This window comes from Bos javanicus, chromosome 15 (assembly GCF_032452875.1).
Source record: "Bos javanicus breed banteng chromosome 15, ARS-OSU_banteng_1.0, whole genome shotgun sequence".
NCBI lineage: Eukaryota > Metazoa > Chordata > Mammalia > Artiodactyla > Bovidae > Bos > Bos javanicus.
In genome coordinates this window covers 6,799,379-6,817,571 of record NC_083882.1, presented here as the reverse complement: position 1 = coordinate 6,817,571, position 18,193 = coordinate 6,799,379, and the positions used below count along the sequence as shown (strand labels likewise).

The 18,193-nt window shown below is 37.0% G+C and overlaps 1 protein-coding gene across 7 annotated transcripts in view; it reads left to right on the top strand.

Moving 5' to 3' along the window:
- Nucleotides 1-18,193, top strand: part of CEP126 (centrosomal protein 126) — a 138,681-nt gene that overhangs the window by 41,760 nt on the left and 78,728 nt on the right. For 4 of the 7 annotated variants that reach the window (XM_061440127.1, XM_061440129.1, XM_061440126.1 and 1 more), the window contains exons 3-4: nt 4,578-4,723; nt 15,694-15,805. In XM_061440127.1, the coding sequence (XP_061296111.1) occupies nt 4,578-4,723; nt 15,694-15,805 (258 nt within the window). Of the gene's footprint in view, nt 1-4,577; nt 4,724-15,693; nt 15,806-18,193 lie in introns of those variants that run through there. The other 3 variants (XM_061440131.1, XM_061440132.1, XM_061440133.1) reach the window with 3 other exon arrangements.

Sequence of the window (18,193 nt, the reverse complement as noted above, 5' to 3'; positions counted from 1 at the left end):
TGAATATAAAATCAAGTGCCTAGGGACAGTCAGAAATAAATGAAATAGGAAAGATAAAAATAGAGAATGGGAGGCTTCCAGTTCAAGATGGTAGAATAGAAGGACATTCATTCATATCCTCCTTCAAGAGCACCAAACTCACAACTAGCTCTTGAACAACCTTTGACAGGAGGACACTGGAACCAACCAAAAAAAAGAAGAGATGTCCCATATCCAGAGACAAAGAAGAAGCGCCAGCAAGATGGTAGAAGGGGCACAAACATGATAAAATCAAATTCCATGTCTGTTGTGTGGGTGACCCACAATCTGGAGAATAATACCAAAGAAATTCTCTCACTACTGTGAAGGTTTGGAGCCTCATGTCAGGCTTCCCAGCCTGGGGATTCAGCAAAGGGACAGGGAATCCACAAGGAATCTAAAGACCAGTGGGATTTGATTATAGAACTTCCACACAATTGGGGAAAACAGAGACTCCACTCTTGGAGGGCAAAACAAAATCTTGCATGCATCAAGACCCACCAAGACTGTTTCCCCCCTCTGTGGGAAAATAAGAAGTGATCCCAAAGGAGACTGACCAGTCCTACCTGCTAGTGCTAGAGAGTCTTCTGTGGAGGCATGGGTCTGCAGTGGCTCACCATGGGGACAGGAGCAGTGGTAGCAGCAGTAGCAGTCCTGGAAGATGCTTCTCGGTGTAAGTCCTCTTGGAGGTTGCCAGTAGAGCCGATAGACCCCAGGACTGGGTCACCTCAGGCCAAACAACTAACAGTGAGGGAGCATAACCCCACCCATCAGCAAATAATTGGATTAAAGTTTTACTGAACATGGGCCTGTCCACTAGAGCAAGACCCAGTTTTCATGCACCCCAAGTCTCTCCCATCAGATGCTTACACAAGCGTCTTAGTCTCATCCACCAGGGGGCAGACAGAAGAAGCAAGAAGAACCACAATCCCACAGCAGCTAGAACAAAAGCCACATTACAGAAAGTTAATCAGAATGAAAAAGCAGAGGTTTATGTCCCGGATGAAGAGACAAGATAAAATCCCAGAAAAACAATCAAATAAAGTAGATACAGGCAACCTTTCAGAAAAAGACTTCAGAATAATGAATAGTAAAGATGATCTAGGATCTTGGGAAAACAATGGAGAAGATGCAGGAAATGTTTACCAAAGACCTAGAAAAACTAAAGAACAAACAGATACACTAGAAGAAATCAATAGCAGAAAAACGGATAAGTGACCTGGAGGACAGAATGGTGGAAATCACTACAGCACAACTGAATATAGAAAAAAGAATGAAGAAAAGTGAAGATAGCCCAAGAGACATCTGGGACAACATGAAACACAACATGAATAGGGGGTCCTATTTAAACAGCATTCACATTATAGGGGGTTCTAGAAGGAGAAGAGAGAGAGAAAAGACCTGAGAAAATATTTGAAGAGATAATAACTTAAAGCTTACCTGACATGGAAAGAGTCAGTCAGGTCCAGGAAGTACGGAGTCCCAGGTAGGATAAACCCAAGGAGGAACACACGAAGACATATAGTAATCAAAATGATGAAAATCAAAGACAAAGATAAAACATTAAAAGAAACAAAGGAAAGATGATAAAGGTTATCAGCTGGTTGCTCAATGGAAAATCTACAAGCCAGAAGGGAATGGCATGATGTATTTAAACCGATGAAAGGGAAGAACCTACAACCAAGAATACTCTACCCAGCAAAGACTTTCATTTAGATTTGACAGAGAAATCAAAAACTTTCCAGAAATCAAAAGCAAAAATTAATAGAATTCAGCACCACCAAACAAGTTTTACAACAAATGCTAAAGGAACTTCTCGAGGCAGGAAACAAAAAAGTAGGAAAAAACCGATAAGAAATAAACCCAAAGCAATTAAGAAAATAGTAATAAGATTGATCATACATATTGATGATTACCTTAAATGTAATTGGATTAAATCCACCAACCAAAAGACATAAACTGGATGGGCAAATGAAAACATGTGCATGTATGAACTTTCACTTACCACATCAGTCTACTTAACCCACCAACTTATATGTAACTATTTATATTGTTAGGTTAATCATGTTTCCATTATGACTTGCCATTGTAGTTATCTTTTATTTTTTGTCTGGCAGTTGATTGTGAAAACTGATAAACATCTTTTACTATTGTGATTATGTAACTGTTATTCGCCTAATACCATTGGATCATGGTCAGTACCATTGGTCAGTAGAAAGTAATAGAATTCTATATCACTAAAACTACCATTTAATACAAAAACTTGGAATTACTTTTTAAAATCCAGATGCATATCAGAATTCTCTTGGAAATTTTGAAAAATAAAAATGTCCAGGTATTGCTTTTTTCTCCAAAGCTCCAATTGTGCTTCTAATGAGAAGGCATGTTTAAAAACAACTGGACTATATGATGACCTTTTACTTTTATCTAGTTTGTTTTACTTTTTCTGTTTCATATTTAGTGCTCCCATTTCATTTAGTTTATGTTTTCCAATTTCTCCATCTCTTTTTTTGTTGTTGTTATTGTTCTTTCTCAAACCTTTATCAAAGGTAGTAGAAAAGCTTTTGTATACATATATATAGTGTATGATATATATGTTTTTAGAAAATTTATGAATTTTTGCTGAGCTAAAAGATTTATGATATTTTGATTCCACTTGTTTGACTTAGTATGAATAGAATACTAGATTTCTAATTTATATTCCCTCAAAACTTTGAATATAGTTCCATGTATTTTGGCATTTAGTATTACTGCTAATAGTCTAGAAAATTTATTATCTTAGTAATTTAAAAAAAAATTGAATGAGGCTTGAAACTTCTAATTCAGTTCTGAGGATATAAAGAATACTATGTTGTTAGTATTCTTACTACTTACAAAGTTACTATGTTGTTGTTAGTTCAACAACAACAAAAGAAAAAAAAACAAGAAATTAACATGTGATACAGTATTATTAACTAAAGTACGGATCTTGTTCAGATTTCACAGAATTTTATGGAAGTGTCCATTATTTGTTTTCATTACTTATTCAAGACTCCACATTGTATTTAGTTGCATTGAGCAGCTTCAGCTGCATGCAACAAATTCTAGTAAATTCTCTTTTCATTTTTATTATATTACAAATATTTTCTAGTTTTCCTTGTTATGGCTTCTTAGATACACCCATCATTTAAAAGTGGACATTTAATTTCCAAACCCATGGGATTTTTTAAAAATGTGTTTGATATTAATTTTTCATTTTGATACAGGAAATGGCAACCCACCCCAGTATTCTTGCCTGGAAAATCCCATGAACTGAGGATCCTGGTAGGCTACATTCCATGGGGTCGCAAAGAGTCGGACATGACTAAGCGACTTCACTTTCACTTTGTAATTTCAATATGTCTTCTATGCAATCACCCTCTGTATTTTTTCAGTCTTCTAACTTTATTGAGGTTTTCAGTGGCTAAGTCAAAGATCTCTCTTGGTAAATGTCACATTGCACTTGAAAATATGTTGGTTATTTTCAAATACAATTTCTAATATAATTCTACAATGATAAGGGAACAAACTGTATGATTTCAATACCTTTAGACCATGAAATTTTTGCACCTTGTTTTATGTCTCGTTATGTTCCAGTGTCTCCTAGTTTATAGTTTATGAGAACTTGAATAGAATTTGTATGAAAATTGTATAAATCTTGATTATACTGAATTGATTCATAGTGCTTTGCAGATCTACTGTATCCTTCTACCTCTTTGTATAATCATTCTAGTAATTTTTGAGAGTTTGATATTGAAACTCCAACTAAAAATCTTAATTTATCTACTTAAGAATACAGTTGTGGTATATAGAGGAATTATATGTAACCTTGTTCTGTACTTCCTAACTCTCCTGTAAATCTGTTATACCTCCATTGTTTAAAAAATTAAAAAACTATTAAAAAAAAGAAAAATAGAGGATGGTAAGAATTATGGGAAGATGTTTCTAACCATAAGTGAATAAAGAGTCCAGGGTTGTCAAGTCTTTCTTGTTTTCAAAACAAGTTGAGAATCACTATTTTTATGTAAATTGTCTGAATTTTTAGCACAACTCAGACTTAACATGACTGCCAATTTTAAACTTTTGGCTAAAAGAGAAATACATATTATCTTCCTGGCTACTACATAATTTGCAAGGCTTATTATTTTACCAATCAGTTATTTTCTTCACAGTACAGAAAATAATGTAGCTTTTTAGAAGAGATTTTTTCCACAGCAGGGTTTGGAAAATGAAAATGGGAAGTGTGTGCAGGCCTGTCCCAAGTTAGAAAGCAGTTCATTACATGCCTTCTTTTAGTTGCAAAAGACCCAGGTAAGATTCTGAAATTACTACTTGCAAAGATATTTAAACTGTTAACAAATGGCCTTTTTTTTTACTTAAAAGTTGTTTTTTGTAAGTAATTAAACCTTTTTTTTATTTTCAATGTTTGAAACATGAAAGCACTATTATATAATAAATGCATTGTTTTAGAACTATTTCTGTGTTGAGATTTTTTTTTAATATACTACCTAATTCTGTTCTCTGCATTGTTTTAAATATAGAGCATTTGAAGAAAAACGAAAAGAACAAGAAGAAAGAGAACACCAAATCAGAGAACAGATACTTCAACAACGAAAACAGAAGGTTGAAGAAGTTACTGAAAAATTCCAGCGTGCCCATATTCCTTTTTCACAGCGGAGGAGAACAGGTGCCTTAATTTCTAGAGCAATATAAAAATAAAAACGAAAGTTGTAATCACATTCAACTTGAGTAGACAGTAAAATAAATTAAGAAACAAAGTGGAAATTCAGCCTATATGTTTTGAATAATAAGACTTTTTCCAAATGGAAAATTGCAATTTGATATAGGTTTAATTTGAAGAATTAATATTTTGTTGGATCTGTTGGTAAATTTGAAAAGCATACAAGTTTGATTATACTTCATACTGGCTTACAATGTGTTGTCTTTTTAAAACTGATTTAGTAAATAGCTTAACATTAAAATACAATTTAACATTTAGATTTAATAAGTTAATATCAGATTCATTTTGGCATTTTGTCCACATTTTTGTTCAAATTCACATTTGAGAGACCAGCAAAATAAAGAGATCCATAAAGAGGGTACATAATCCAACAATCTAAGACTGGAGCCAATTAAAAATTTTAAAATGATTATGTTTGATTCTTCAGTATCACATCTACATTTTTATGCCTTAAATAGTAACACAGAATTAGCAACAAAATGTCAAAGCTTCAGAAAGAAAAAGGACAAGCAGAACCTTTGAGTATTTAGCAAACACATGTTGTGCTGCTATATTGTACACCAGTCTGGGGTAAGCAAAGATGCCAAGATACAGAAAAATCTAATTGTACTCTGCTGTTAAAGACCTCACAGTTTATTTTGGAGATGAGAGTAATATAAACAAGTAATGTCAATAAATCTAATTGCTGTAGTAGCAGAATGTGTAAAGTACTATGGAGCACAAAGAACACTGGACATATATAGGAACTTGCAGGCTATCATCCCTGAAAAAATGACTTAATTTGAATCTTAAAGAATAAGCATTTTGCCAGGCAAAGAGGCAATTTTTAAAATCCCAGACATAAGGAACAACTTTTGCAAGTAAATTATGAATTGCAAATCCAAAGTGTATCCAAAGCATAGGATGGGGGAAAAAAAAGAAAAGAAAAATGGATACAAGACTAGAAAAATGAATTGGGACAATTCTCTAAGAAATTTGGATGCCATGCTAGGAATTTCATCTTTATCCAGTATGCAGTCCACTTAAAGTTTTTTAACTGGAAAGCAAGCCTTTACTATGTCAATAAGAGAGCTTACTGAAAGTAAGAGCACCCGATAACACTGCTAAAATTAATATAGCTTAAACGTGATAGAGGTTGCTTTTTCTCTTGTGTAATGTGAAATACTCAGATAGGCAGTCAGGAGCTGGTCTGAAGATCATGCAATGCCACAGGGAACCCGGACTCCTGTCTCAGTTCAGCTACCCTTAATATATGATTTATAGCTTCACCTTCATTGGTCACATGGTAACAGCTAGAGCTCCAGCATCATGTCACTGTTGTCAGCATTGTAGACATGAAGGAAGAAATATATAAAGGAGAGAAGGGTGTACCTCTGAACTCCTGTTAAATTGTTTTCCTAAAAGCCCCCATCTATCTGCTTATATTAATATGTAATTGGCAACTCCATCTGCAAGGGAGACTGGAAAATATAGGGGTACTTAATTGAAGTATTGATTTACTTTTTTTCAATATTCTAGAACTTTATTTTCAACAGTAAATAATTTCTTTAAACACATACATAACATACACAGAATATGAAAATTAAACTTAACGTTCAGAGTAGCAAAATCCTTGTTTACCATTTTAGTGTCTTTATTGTGGCTATATTGCCACCCCTAACAATATAGAGTGTGCTACCCAGGAATAAGGGCTTCCCAGGTAGCACAGTGGTAAAGAATCTGTCTGCGAATGCAGAAGATACAGGAGACCTGAGTTCAATCCCTGGGTCAGGAAGATCCCCTTGAGTAGGAAATGGCAACCCACTCAGGTATTCTTGCCTAGAAAATTCCATGGACAGAGGAGCCTAGCAGGCTATAGTCCATGGGGTCACAAAAGAGTCAGACACAACTGAGCTTGCACGCACATCATCATTACGTACCAAAGAACAAAGGGAAAAATGGATATTAGGTAGGAAACGAGGGGTCTTTACTAAAAATTAGATTTGTTTGTTAGAAAGATAATTCTCAGTACAACATGGAAGCTGAATTGAAGTAGAGATATATTAAAGTAGACTAATAGTAGACTATTTCAGTATTTGTGGCAAGAAGTGTTAAGTTGCTGAATTAAAGCACTGCTCTTTATATAGAGATAGGAGGTAATATATTCAGGATATATAATCAATAGATTGAGTTACTGATTTATCAAGAGTGCTGGAACAAAGACTAGGAGAACAGTGCCCCTAGGACTTAGCAGAAAACCTCACAAATATTTAGCACTCGATAACTACTTTGTTAATGAATTAATTATTTTCCTGGGTGATGATATTAATCAAGACTACAAATAAAGGAAAAGAATTAGGTTAGAGGTATGAAAGATCATTAAGTTTTAAATGCATTGACTTTGAGTCTTCCTTGATTCATGCAAATGAGGAAATCAAGTCAACAACTAGAAAAGTCTAACTGAAAATTAAGAAAAAGATATAGAACAGAAATTGTATTTGAGTCACCGATGAAAAGATACATAGTTGGTAAAGGAAGCTATGTGCAAAGATAAGGTGAATATTAGATATAGAGTACAGATTGAAGATAGAGCCTAAAAAATAAGACCTAAATGTACACTAGCATTTATTATAGGTAGAAAAAAACTGAAAATGGATTTTGAGAAGTAGTTATCAGGAAAACAGGATGGGAAATAAAAGGAAATAAAGAAAATTGTATAAGAGGCAAAAGAAAAGGTAGTTTTTCTTAAGAAAGAGGATGTACTTAGTTGTGATAAATGCCTCAGAATACTCACCCCTCCTGGGTATCCTTCACCCAGAAAGAGTGCTGACTACCCAGGGGCATAGGTACAGAGAGTCAGAAGTGTTAGTAAAAACAAATGGCATGTACATTCACTCAGTGGAATATTATGCAGCTATTGAAAGAAGAGGAAACAGTTTGCAGACTGATACGGAATGATGTCCAACAGACATAGATTTACCGTGAAGTCAATAAGGTTCAAGTTTCAGGAACTCTCTCTGTCATGGTCCCTACATCTAATTTTGTATTAGTAATTTTGTATTATTTTTTTCTTAATTGGGCCCTCAAATTGTGTAAGCCTTATACTTTCATAAAACCCGAATCTACCCCTGATTTCCAGGATATGTTGTTGTTCAGTCATTGTGTCCAACTCTTTGCAACCCCATGGACTGAGCATGCCATGCTTCCCTGTCCTCCACTATCTCCCTGAGTTTGCTCAAACTCAGGTCCGTTGAGTCAGTGATGCCATCCAACCATCTCATCCTCTGTTTCCCCCTTCTTCTCTTGCCCTCAATCTTTCCCAGCATCAGGGTCTTTTCCAGTGAGTCGGCTCTTCACATCAGGTGGCCACACTATTGGGGATTCAGCATCAGTCCTTCCAATGAATATTCAGGGTTGATTTCCTTTAGGATTGACTGGTTTTATCTCCTTGCAGTCCAAGGGACTCTCAAGAATCTTCTCCAACACCACAGTTCAAAAGCATCAGTTCTTACACCCAGCCTTCTTTATGGTCCAGCTCTCACATCTATACGTGACCATTGAAAAACCATGGCTTTGACTAGATGGACCTTTGTTGGCAAAATATGTCTCTGCTTTTTAATACAATTTCCAGGATATATTTTTTATTAAGTATAAAAATAAGGTTCAGATGAGTATACTTAGTATTCTGACTTCTTTGTAAGAAAAGGAAGAAATTAGAATGTATGTTAAGAGAGGAGATCAAGATGGTGGCATAGGAGGATATGGAACTCACCTCCCCCAACAAACACATCAAAAATATATCTACATATGGAAAAATTCTTGCTGAAAACTAACTGGAAACTGACAGAAAGACTCCTATACAACTAAGGCTGAAAAAAAAGATCCTCATAGAATAAGATAGGAAGGAAAGAGAAGCAGTCAGTTGGGGACCTGTGTGCGGAGGCATACCCAAAGGAAAAGGGAGATTACACAGGCAGAAATCCTCTTGGGAGAGTGAACGGTTCAAGCCACATATTAGACCCCCCCATCCTGGTATCCAGCACAAGGGAGATGAGCCCCTAGGCTGATTGGAGGGCTGGGGAACTAACAGGAGGACTGCAGGAAGCCTGGACTCCACTTGGGAGGAGTGCACAAGGAGTGCACTTATTCCCAAAAGAGGGCAGAGAAGACAGATTGAAACTGCGCAGTTGACTGGCTGGTCTCCTGAAACTGCTCTGGAGTATGCAGAGCTCCATACTGGAGTGAGGGTTGCCCTAGCCAAGGAAGAACTCAGCCAGGAGACACAGAGGTAGCTCAGAACCAAAGTGGCATCTTTTGGGCAAGGACAGCCATTATGGGCACTTGCACAGGCAGCACATCAGAAGCAGCCTAAACTCTATGTGGCCAAACTGTTGCCACCTGCACCTGGTCACACACTAGGAGCTCATACTGGCCCCTCTTGCTCCAGCACTGCTCACCTCCGGGGCCAGAGTGCTGATGTTGGGAGAGAGAAAAGCTCACACCTGACTAGCTCAGACCTGCTCCTTGGGGCTTCTATTCCAGGAATTAGGGACCCAACCCTGGACCTGATAGGGTGGTGATAGTCCCTGACAACAGAGGAAGCCCTAGCTCTGGCCCTAGCCCCTCCTCCCCAGCCTCAATCCTTCCAAAGTGATATGGAAGCATGCCCTGTGTAATATGGAAGCACAGCGTGAGAAAAGATGTGACCTGTGTTCATGGTCAAATCCAGCTCTCCCACCAAAACCATTGGACACACAGGCGGTATAGGGTTGCTCCCACAAAAGAACACCCCTTCAAGAGAGCAATTGGTAACTGTTTCACCTAATTTCGTAGAGATGGAGACTGTTAAGCAAATTGAGAAAACAGAGGAATTGATCTTAATGGAAAGAGCAAGAGAAAAAAAAAATGAAACAGAAAGTTTACCAGAGGATTCAAAGCAATAGTGATAAGAATACTAACTGAATTAAGGAAAATATATATAATGGAATATTCAGTTCAGTTCAGTCACTCAGTCCTGTCCAAATTCTTTGTGACCCCATGGACTGCAGCACGCCAGGCCTCCCTGTCCATCACCAAATCCCAGAGCTTACTCAAACTCTGTCCATTGAGTCGGTGATGCCATCCAACCATCTCATCCTCTGTCGTCCCCTTCTCCCGCCTTCAGTCTTTCCCAGGATCAGGGTCTTTTCAAATTAGTAATTTCTTCACATCAGGTAGCCAAAGTATTGGAGTTTCAGCTTCAACATCAGTCCTTCCAATGAACTCCCAGAACACCCAGGATCTCCTTTAGGATGGACTGGTTGGATCTCCTTGCAGTCAAAGGGACTCTCAAGAGTCTTCCCCAACACCACAGTTCAAAAGCATCAGTTCTTCAGCGCTCAGCCTTCGTTGTGGTCCACTGTCACATCCATACCTGAATACTGGAAAAGCTATAGTTTGACTAGATGGACCTTTTGTTGGCAAAGTAATGTCTCTGCTTTTTAATAAGCTGTCTAGGTTGGTCATAACTTTTCTTCCAAGGACCAAGCGTCTTTTAATTTCACAGCTGCAGTCACCATCTGCAGTGATTTTGGAGTCAAAAATAAATAAAGTCTCTCACTGTTTCCATTGTTTCCCCATCTATTTGCCATGAAGTGATGGGATGAGATGCCATGATCTTAGTTTCCTTAATGTTGAGTTTTAAGCCAACTTTTTCACTCTGCTCTTTGACTCTCATCAAGAGGCTCTTTAGTTCTTTGCTTTCTGCCATAAGGGTGGTGTCATCTGCATATCTGAGGTTATTGATATTTCTCCCAACAATCTTGATTCCAGCTTGTGTTTCATTCAGCCCAGTGTTTCTCATGATGTACTCTGCATATAAAATAAATAAGCAGGGTGACAATATACAGCCTTGACGTACTCCTTTTCCTATTTGGAACCAGTCGTTGTTCCATGTCCAGTTCTAACTGTTGCTTCCTGACCTGCATACAGATTTCTCAAGAGGCAGATCAGGTGGTCCGGTATTCTGATCTCTTGAAAAATTTTCCACAGTTTGTTGTGATCCATACAGTCAAAGGCTTTGCCATAGTCAATAAATCAGAAGTAGATGTTTTTCTGGAACTCTCTTGCTTTTTCCATGATCCAACAGATGTTGGCAATTTGATCTCTGGTTCCTCTGCCTTTTCTAGATCCAACTTGAACATCTGGAAGTTCACAATTCACATACTGTTAAAGCCTGGCTTGGAGAATTTTGAGCATTACTTTAGTAGCATGTGAGATGAATGCAATTGTGCAGTAGTTTGAACATTCTTTGGCATTGTCTTTCTTTGGTATTGGAATAAAAACTGACCTTTTCCAGTCCTGTGGCCACTGCTGAGTTTTCCAAATTTGCTGGGATATTGAGTGCAGCACTTTCACAGCGTCATCTTTTAGGATTTGAAATAGCTCAACTGGAATTCCATCACCTCCACTAGCTTTGTTCATAGCGATGCTTCCTAAGGCCCACTTGACTTTACATTCCAGGATATCTGGCTCTAGATGAGTCATCACACCACCGTGATTATCTGGGTCGCGAAGATCTTATTTGAACAGTTCTGTGTATTTTTGCCACCTCTTCTTAGTATCTTCTGCTTCTGTAAGGTCCATACCATTTCTGTCCTTTATTGAGCCCATCTTTGCATGAAATGTTCCCTTGGTATCTCTAATTTTCTTGAAGAGATCTCTAGTCTTTCCCATTCTATTGTTTTCTTCTATTTCTTTGCACTGATCACTGAGGAAGGGTTTCTTATCTCTCCTTGCTATTCTTTGGGACTCTGCATTCAAATGCAGTATTCAAATGGGTATATCTTCCCTTTTCTCCTTTGCCTTTCACATTTCTTCTTTTCTTAGCTATTTGTAAGGCCTCCTCAGACAACCATTTTGCCTTTTTGCATTTCTTTTTCTTGGGGATGGTCTTGATCCCCTGCCTCCTCTACAATGTCATGAACCTCTGTCCATAGTTCTTCAGGAACTCTGTTTATCAGACCTAATCTCTTGAATCTATTTGTCACTTCCACTGTATAATTGACCAGTGCGTTCTCTTGGCAAAACTGTGTTAGCCTTTGCCCTGTTTCATTGTGTACTCCAAGGCCAGATTTGCCTGTTACTCCAGGTGTTTCTTGACTTCCTACTTTTGCATTCCAGTCCCCTATAATAAAAAGGGCATCTTTTTTGGGTGTTAGTTCTAGAAGGTCTGGTAGGTCTTCATGGACCCATTCAACTTCAGCTTCTTCACCATTACTGTTTGGGGCATAGACTTGGATTACTGTAATATTGAAAGGCTTGCCTTGGAAACGAACAGAGATCATTCTGTCATTTTTGAGATTGCATTCAAGTACTGCATTTCGGACTCTTTTGTTGCCTATGATGGCTACTCTGTTTCTTCTAAGGAATTCTTGCCCACAGTAGTAGATATAATGGTCATCTGAGTTAAATTCACCCATTCCAGTCCATTTTAGTTTGCTGATTCCTAAAATGTCAGTGTTCACTGTTCCAATTTGCCTTGATTCATGGACCTAACATTCCAGATTCCTATGCAATATTGCTCTTTACAGCATCAGACTTTTACTTCCATCACCAGTCACATCCACAACTGGGTGTTGTTTTTGCTTTGGCTCCATCTCTTCATTCTTTCTGTAATTATTTCTCCACTGATCTCCAGTAGCATGTTCGGCACCCTCCAACCTGGGAAGTTCATCTTTCAGTGTCCTATCTTTTTGCCTTTTCATACCGTTCATGGGATATTGAACAGTAATGGAGTATTACTTGGCCATAAAAAGAATGGAATTCCACTGTTTACAACAATGTGGATGGACTTAGTGTTATGCCTATTAAAATGTCATAGACAAACTTACATTTAAAAATAAATATGTTATCACTTATATGAAAATCTTTAAAAAATAAATGAATCTATGTTTAAAAAAGCAAACAAGACTTCCCTGGTGGTGCAGCATTTAGCAATCTGCCTGTCAGTGCAGGGGACATGGGTTCAGTCTCTAGTCCGGGAAAATTCCACATGCCACATAGCAACTAGGCCCACATGCCACAACTACTGAGGCCGCCCTCTGGAGCCTGTGCTCTGCAACAGGAGAAGCCACTGCCGTAAGCCTGCACACTGCAGCCAAGAGTAGCTTCCGCTCACCACCACTAGAGAAAGCCTGCACAAAGCAACGAAGACCCAGCAGCAGCCCAAATAAATAAATAAAAGTAAAAAAAAAAAAAACTTAGAGATATAGAGAACTAGTGATTACCAGTGGAGAGAGTGAAAAAGGAGGGACAAATAGGGATATGGGTTAAAAGACACAAGCTACTATTAATATGAATAAAATAGTTAAGCAACAGGGATATCTTATACCTCACAGAGAAACATAACCATTATTTTTAACAACTTTAAATATAATCTATAAAAATATAAAATATCTGATTGCATACCTGAAACTAAGATAGTATTATAAATTAACTATACTTCAACTTTTAAAAATAAAATATATATTTATGTATGTTTATATCTGCATAAACAGTGAAAGAATACACAAATACCAGTTAGAGCAAAACTTCCAAATTTGTATTATATTTTTTAGTTTCTAAATATGTTACCTGTACAAAATATTAAATTAAAATTTTAAGAAAGTTTACAGTCATGAATGAAGAACAACAAAGCTGTGATAAACAACTGTTTACTTAATTGTCTGTTCATTTAGTTTATTCTCAAATATTAGAGTTACACCAAAGGTTCACCCAAAATGCATGATAGCTAATGCTTCCCCTTGCTATGAAAAAGGGATGGATTGGGGGTTTTAATGAGGTCAGAAAATTGTCGGATTCAGAGAATTGTTGGAGTTAAACTATCAGGGCAAAAGAACTAGAAAGAGGAGCCTAGTAGTTTAAATGGAATAATAAAGCCCTGGTAAGTTGCTTCAGTCATGTCTGACTCTATGCGACCCCATAGACAGCAGCCCACTAGGCTCCTCTGTCCCTGGGATTCTCCAGGCAAGTATACTGGAGTGGGTTGCCATTTCCTTCTCCAAATAAAGCCCTAATACACAATAAATATTCAAAAAATGTAGACTTGAATATTCCTCAGTGAGTAGGAGGTACTGACTAGGAGATCATTAGATAATAGCAACAATAAATAGCAGTGAGTGTTTGTAAATGACCCAAGTTAGTTTTAAAAGTAGTTTTTAAATTCTCTTTGATAGTAAGTGGTGAGTGTTAATTAAAGCAAATCTCAAACTATAATCTAGCTCAACTAAACATTTTTTTTTTTAACAAATCACACACAAAACAGTGTAATTGTTCACTAAGTTCAATAAAGTCCCATCTCTATGTTATCTGAGGTGCTCTGACTACACTTTATGTGAAAGATCCATTTAGACTTACACAGTCACATTCTAGAGATAAAATTATGTGCCTTCTGGCACTGTACAATCAAGAATGTTCCTATTTATCAGCTGGAGCCAAGACTAATTAGAGGTCAAACCTCAATGCCATCTGTAAAGGTAAAGGGTATAGACTCCCTAGATTCTTATTCTCTGTTCATGCAAGGGTAGGGAGTGATTAAAATACTTTAGGGAAGTCCATCTGTCTTGAACATCTTTAATTTCAACAAAGAAAGTTCATTTTTAATATTCATCAGGCTATGCACCTAGCCATTAATTTTACCAATAAACAATCATTTGGAACATTGCTTATGCTCATTAGAAAAACAATCAAAATCTAAAGCTTGATAGTTTCTGCCTCAAGAGGATTGGTCCTTAATGGTTAGAATATCCAGCAAACCATATCATAACTGGCAATTTTCACTAGTATTTTATGCAATCACTTGACTCTAGAGTTCAAGTTCAAACTAACCCATTCGTAATAATATACTGATTTTGCTTAAAAATTTTAAGGTGAATAACAAACATCAGAATCATGATGATATGGGTTTTTTTAAGGAGAAAGGAGAAAAAAATAATTTGGTAGCATCATTGAAGAGCTAGAAAGTCAGCTATCCTATCTCCAGGCCTTCAGTTATTTGTAGTTACTCGTATCTCCACCTAAGAGGGCTGCAGGAAAGCAATATCCTTTAAATAGAAGGTACGTTTCAACTTGAACAAGAAGGTGTGTACCAAAGGGCACAGTGGGAATTTTTGGGAAAGTGGATACTTACGGGAGCTAGGGATGGATTAGAGGTTGTGCGGAATGATATATGGATGAGTGCCCATATAATGTGTGACCCTGAACAAGTTACTTAGCTATGTTTCAGTTTTCTCAGTTGCAAATGGAGACTGGGGCTTCTCTGGTGGCTCAAACTATAAAGAATCTGCCTGAAGTACAGGAGACCCAGGTTCGATCTCTGAGTTGGGCAGATCTGTTAGAGAAGAGTATGTCAACCCACTCCAGTATTCTTGCCTGGAGAATCCCATGGACAGAGGAGCGTGGCATGCATCAGTCCATGGCGTTCCAAAGAGCTGAACACAACTTAGTGATTAACGCTTTTTTTCTTTCAAAGGCCTTAGTGAGAATAAAGTAGTTAATACTTATACAGTGCTCAGAAATAATGTCTTTAACAGTAAATGCTCAATAAATGTTAACTGCTATTTTTATATCTTCCCCTTTTCTTAATAAGGATATTTGTAAAATTTGTCAGAAATTTATGGAATTATGAGGCTAGATATAATGGGGTTTGCATGCCAGATCAAAGAGCCTGGACATTTCTCAGATTTCATTTTCCCAAATAAGTATTCTTAAAATTGGTGATGAGAATTTTGAGATAACTATTTCTTATTGGGAAGTGTATGTTTAAATTTAAAATATACTGTTCAAAATAAATTTGTCACAAGAGTTTTAAGATAGTATTTTATCATTGGCCAATTAAATTATGTATAAAGAGATTGTTGAAGTGATTCTGTACTATTTGATCTTTATTATTTCCTTAGTTCTTCAAAGACCAGTTCTTCCATTAGAAGATGCCCTCAAACAAATTCAGGAATCCAACTTAAAATCAGAAGTAAACCTTCCCTCTTCCCACAGACCAACAATAAACTGGAGGTAAGTAACTTATGATTATCATGTATAGTTACTAATATACAATAATTAAATAGCTCTCTAGTTGCTGAGTTTACAGGCCTTTTCATCAGTTACTCCTCACCTCTATTTTATAGTATACTGTTTTATTTTCACACATTGAATTGGAGTGTAATATTAATTTCTTCAAGAGTAAGTAAAAATTTTAGTTTCTTGTCTTTAGTTTTAGTGTTGCCTATGTTGAGTAATTTTCTATGGGAGCTATAATAAAAACCATTTAAAAATAGTGAAACTGGTTTTACTGAGAGGAAAAAAAGTTGAATAACAGTGATATAAATTTAGATAAAAAGAGTAACTTTATGATAGAAATAGGGTTTTCCTCACTGAAAATCTTTCCTGGATGCATATATTTTAAAAAGCTACTACAGTGCCCCCTGGTTCCTCTCTAGGTTAGTGTAAATGAATCATCTTGATTCAGTAGAATGGACCAACCAACTAGAGAGTACCCTCTGACATCCTGTATTTTCCATTTATTTACTATAAATGTTTCTTGAACCTACTATGTACACAGCAGTAGATCAGCCATTGTGAAGGGGATATGGAGAAATATGATATTCAAAAATATAATCCCAAGAGTATAATCTAGGAGAAAGTGAAATAATGCTTTAAAAATTATAGAACAGTACCAAATGGGTAATAATAATACTATTTAATGTTTACATATATAAAGATATATATATACATAATTCATATGTAAAGTGTGTTAATATTTTAACTGTTTATAATGTATGTACTAAAGTATTTCCATTTTTAGAATACCTGTGGCAAACTCTTCCCTTAATCAGATATAAGAACAATTAAATTCATTCTCTCAAGTCTTTATTATAGTTCAAGAAAGACCTCATGGAATAGAAGAATCTTCAGCAAAGCTTTGAAGAAAATAGGAGTTAATCGTGAAACAAGTGGGTAGATGGTATTCCAGACAGAGGGATGAGACTGTGGAAAGGCCAAGAGTAGTAGAAGGAATGATATGTTCCCGGAATAAGAGTATGGCTGAATAACAGAATGCAAAGTAGCAATAGCTTCACTAGATATGAGATTAGAAAAGTAAATACACCTGTATGCTAAGGAATAGAAGCTTTATCCTGAGAGTTTTCAGAGGAGTCAGTTAAGGATGGGTAATAAGATCAGCTTTTCCTGTTTAGACTTCCCTGGTGGCTCAGACGGTAAAGCGTCTGCCTACAATACAGGAGACCAGGTTCAATCCCTGGGTCAGGAAGATCCACTGGAGAAGGCAATGGCAACGCACTCCAGTACTCTTGCCTGGAAAATCCCATGGACGGAGGAGCCTGGTAGGCTACAGTCCATGGAGTCGCAAAGAGTCCGACACGACTGAGCGACTTCCCTTTCCCTTTTCTTTCCTGTTTGACATATCATTCTAATCTATTGTGAACAAGTGTGGATAACTGATTGAAAGAGGACAAAACAGACTATTTCAGTATCTGTAACTGAAAATACATAGGTCTGAAGCTCAAGAGAAAGATTTAAACTTAAGATATTAGAAGCTAAAACAATGGATGAAGTCAGCAGTGGAGAGTATGTACTATGACAGCAGAACTAGGATAGAGCACTATAGAAGAGCAATATATAAGGAAGTGAAAAAAGAGAAGCCTGCAGATAGGAACAGAATAGTTGGTAGAGACTGTATATAGGGAGAAGATGGAACTAAGCAAGTATAGACTTTCACGGGGAATAAAAGCTTATGGAAATCAAATGGCTTCTAGGTAATCATTAATATAAAAAGTTTTACCAGTTGGGATACTGGCAGAAAACATGTAGCATTTAAAAGGGGTAACTGAAAAGAGGTTAGTAAAGAGACGGGGATGCCAACAAAGGATGATGAAGCAACCCCAAAACTGACAGCAAACTCAGTATTATCATAACAAACTGTAAACTGAAAAGAGCTGTAGCTGTACAAGAGGGCTACTAGGCAGAGGAGCATTGCCACTGCTAAACCGAGCCAAGCGGAGAGGAAGCCAGAGGAGCGGTTGTCAAAAACCGCTTTGTTCTGTCACATTCCCATTTCTTGCTAGTACCTTTCGTTGGTCAAAACAGCCATAAATCAAAAGGCGGGTATCATTTAGTCTCTGCCTAGCAGAGATAAGTGTGGAAAATGAATATGGAGTGGCAAAGAGAAAATATCCAGCTTAGAGGGAATATGTCCCATATATTTCAAAATAGAAAAGTCACTCTGGCAGTTTTTGTCAAATTTCAGTGGAGGGATGGAGACAGAAAAAAGATTGCAATGAGTTGAAAGGAAACTGCAGAGTGAGAAAGAAAAAATACCAACTGTAGCTTGGCTGTGAAAGGAAAAGAGTGGTAGAACAGTAGCCAAAGGGGATGTAGGGCCAA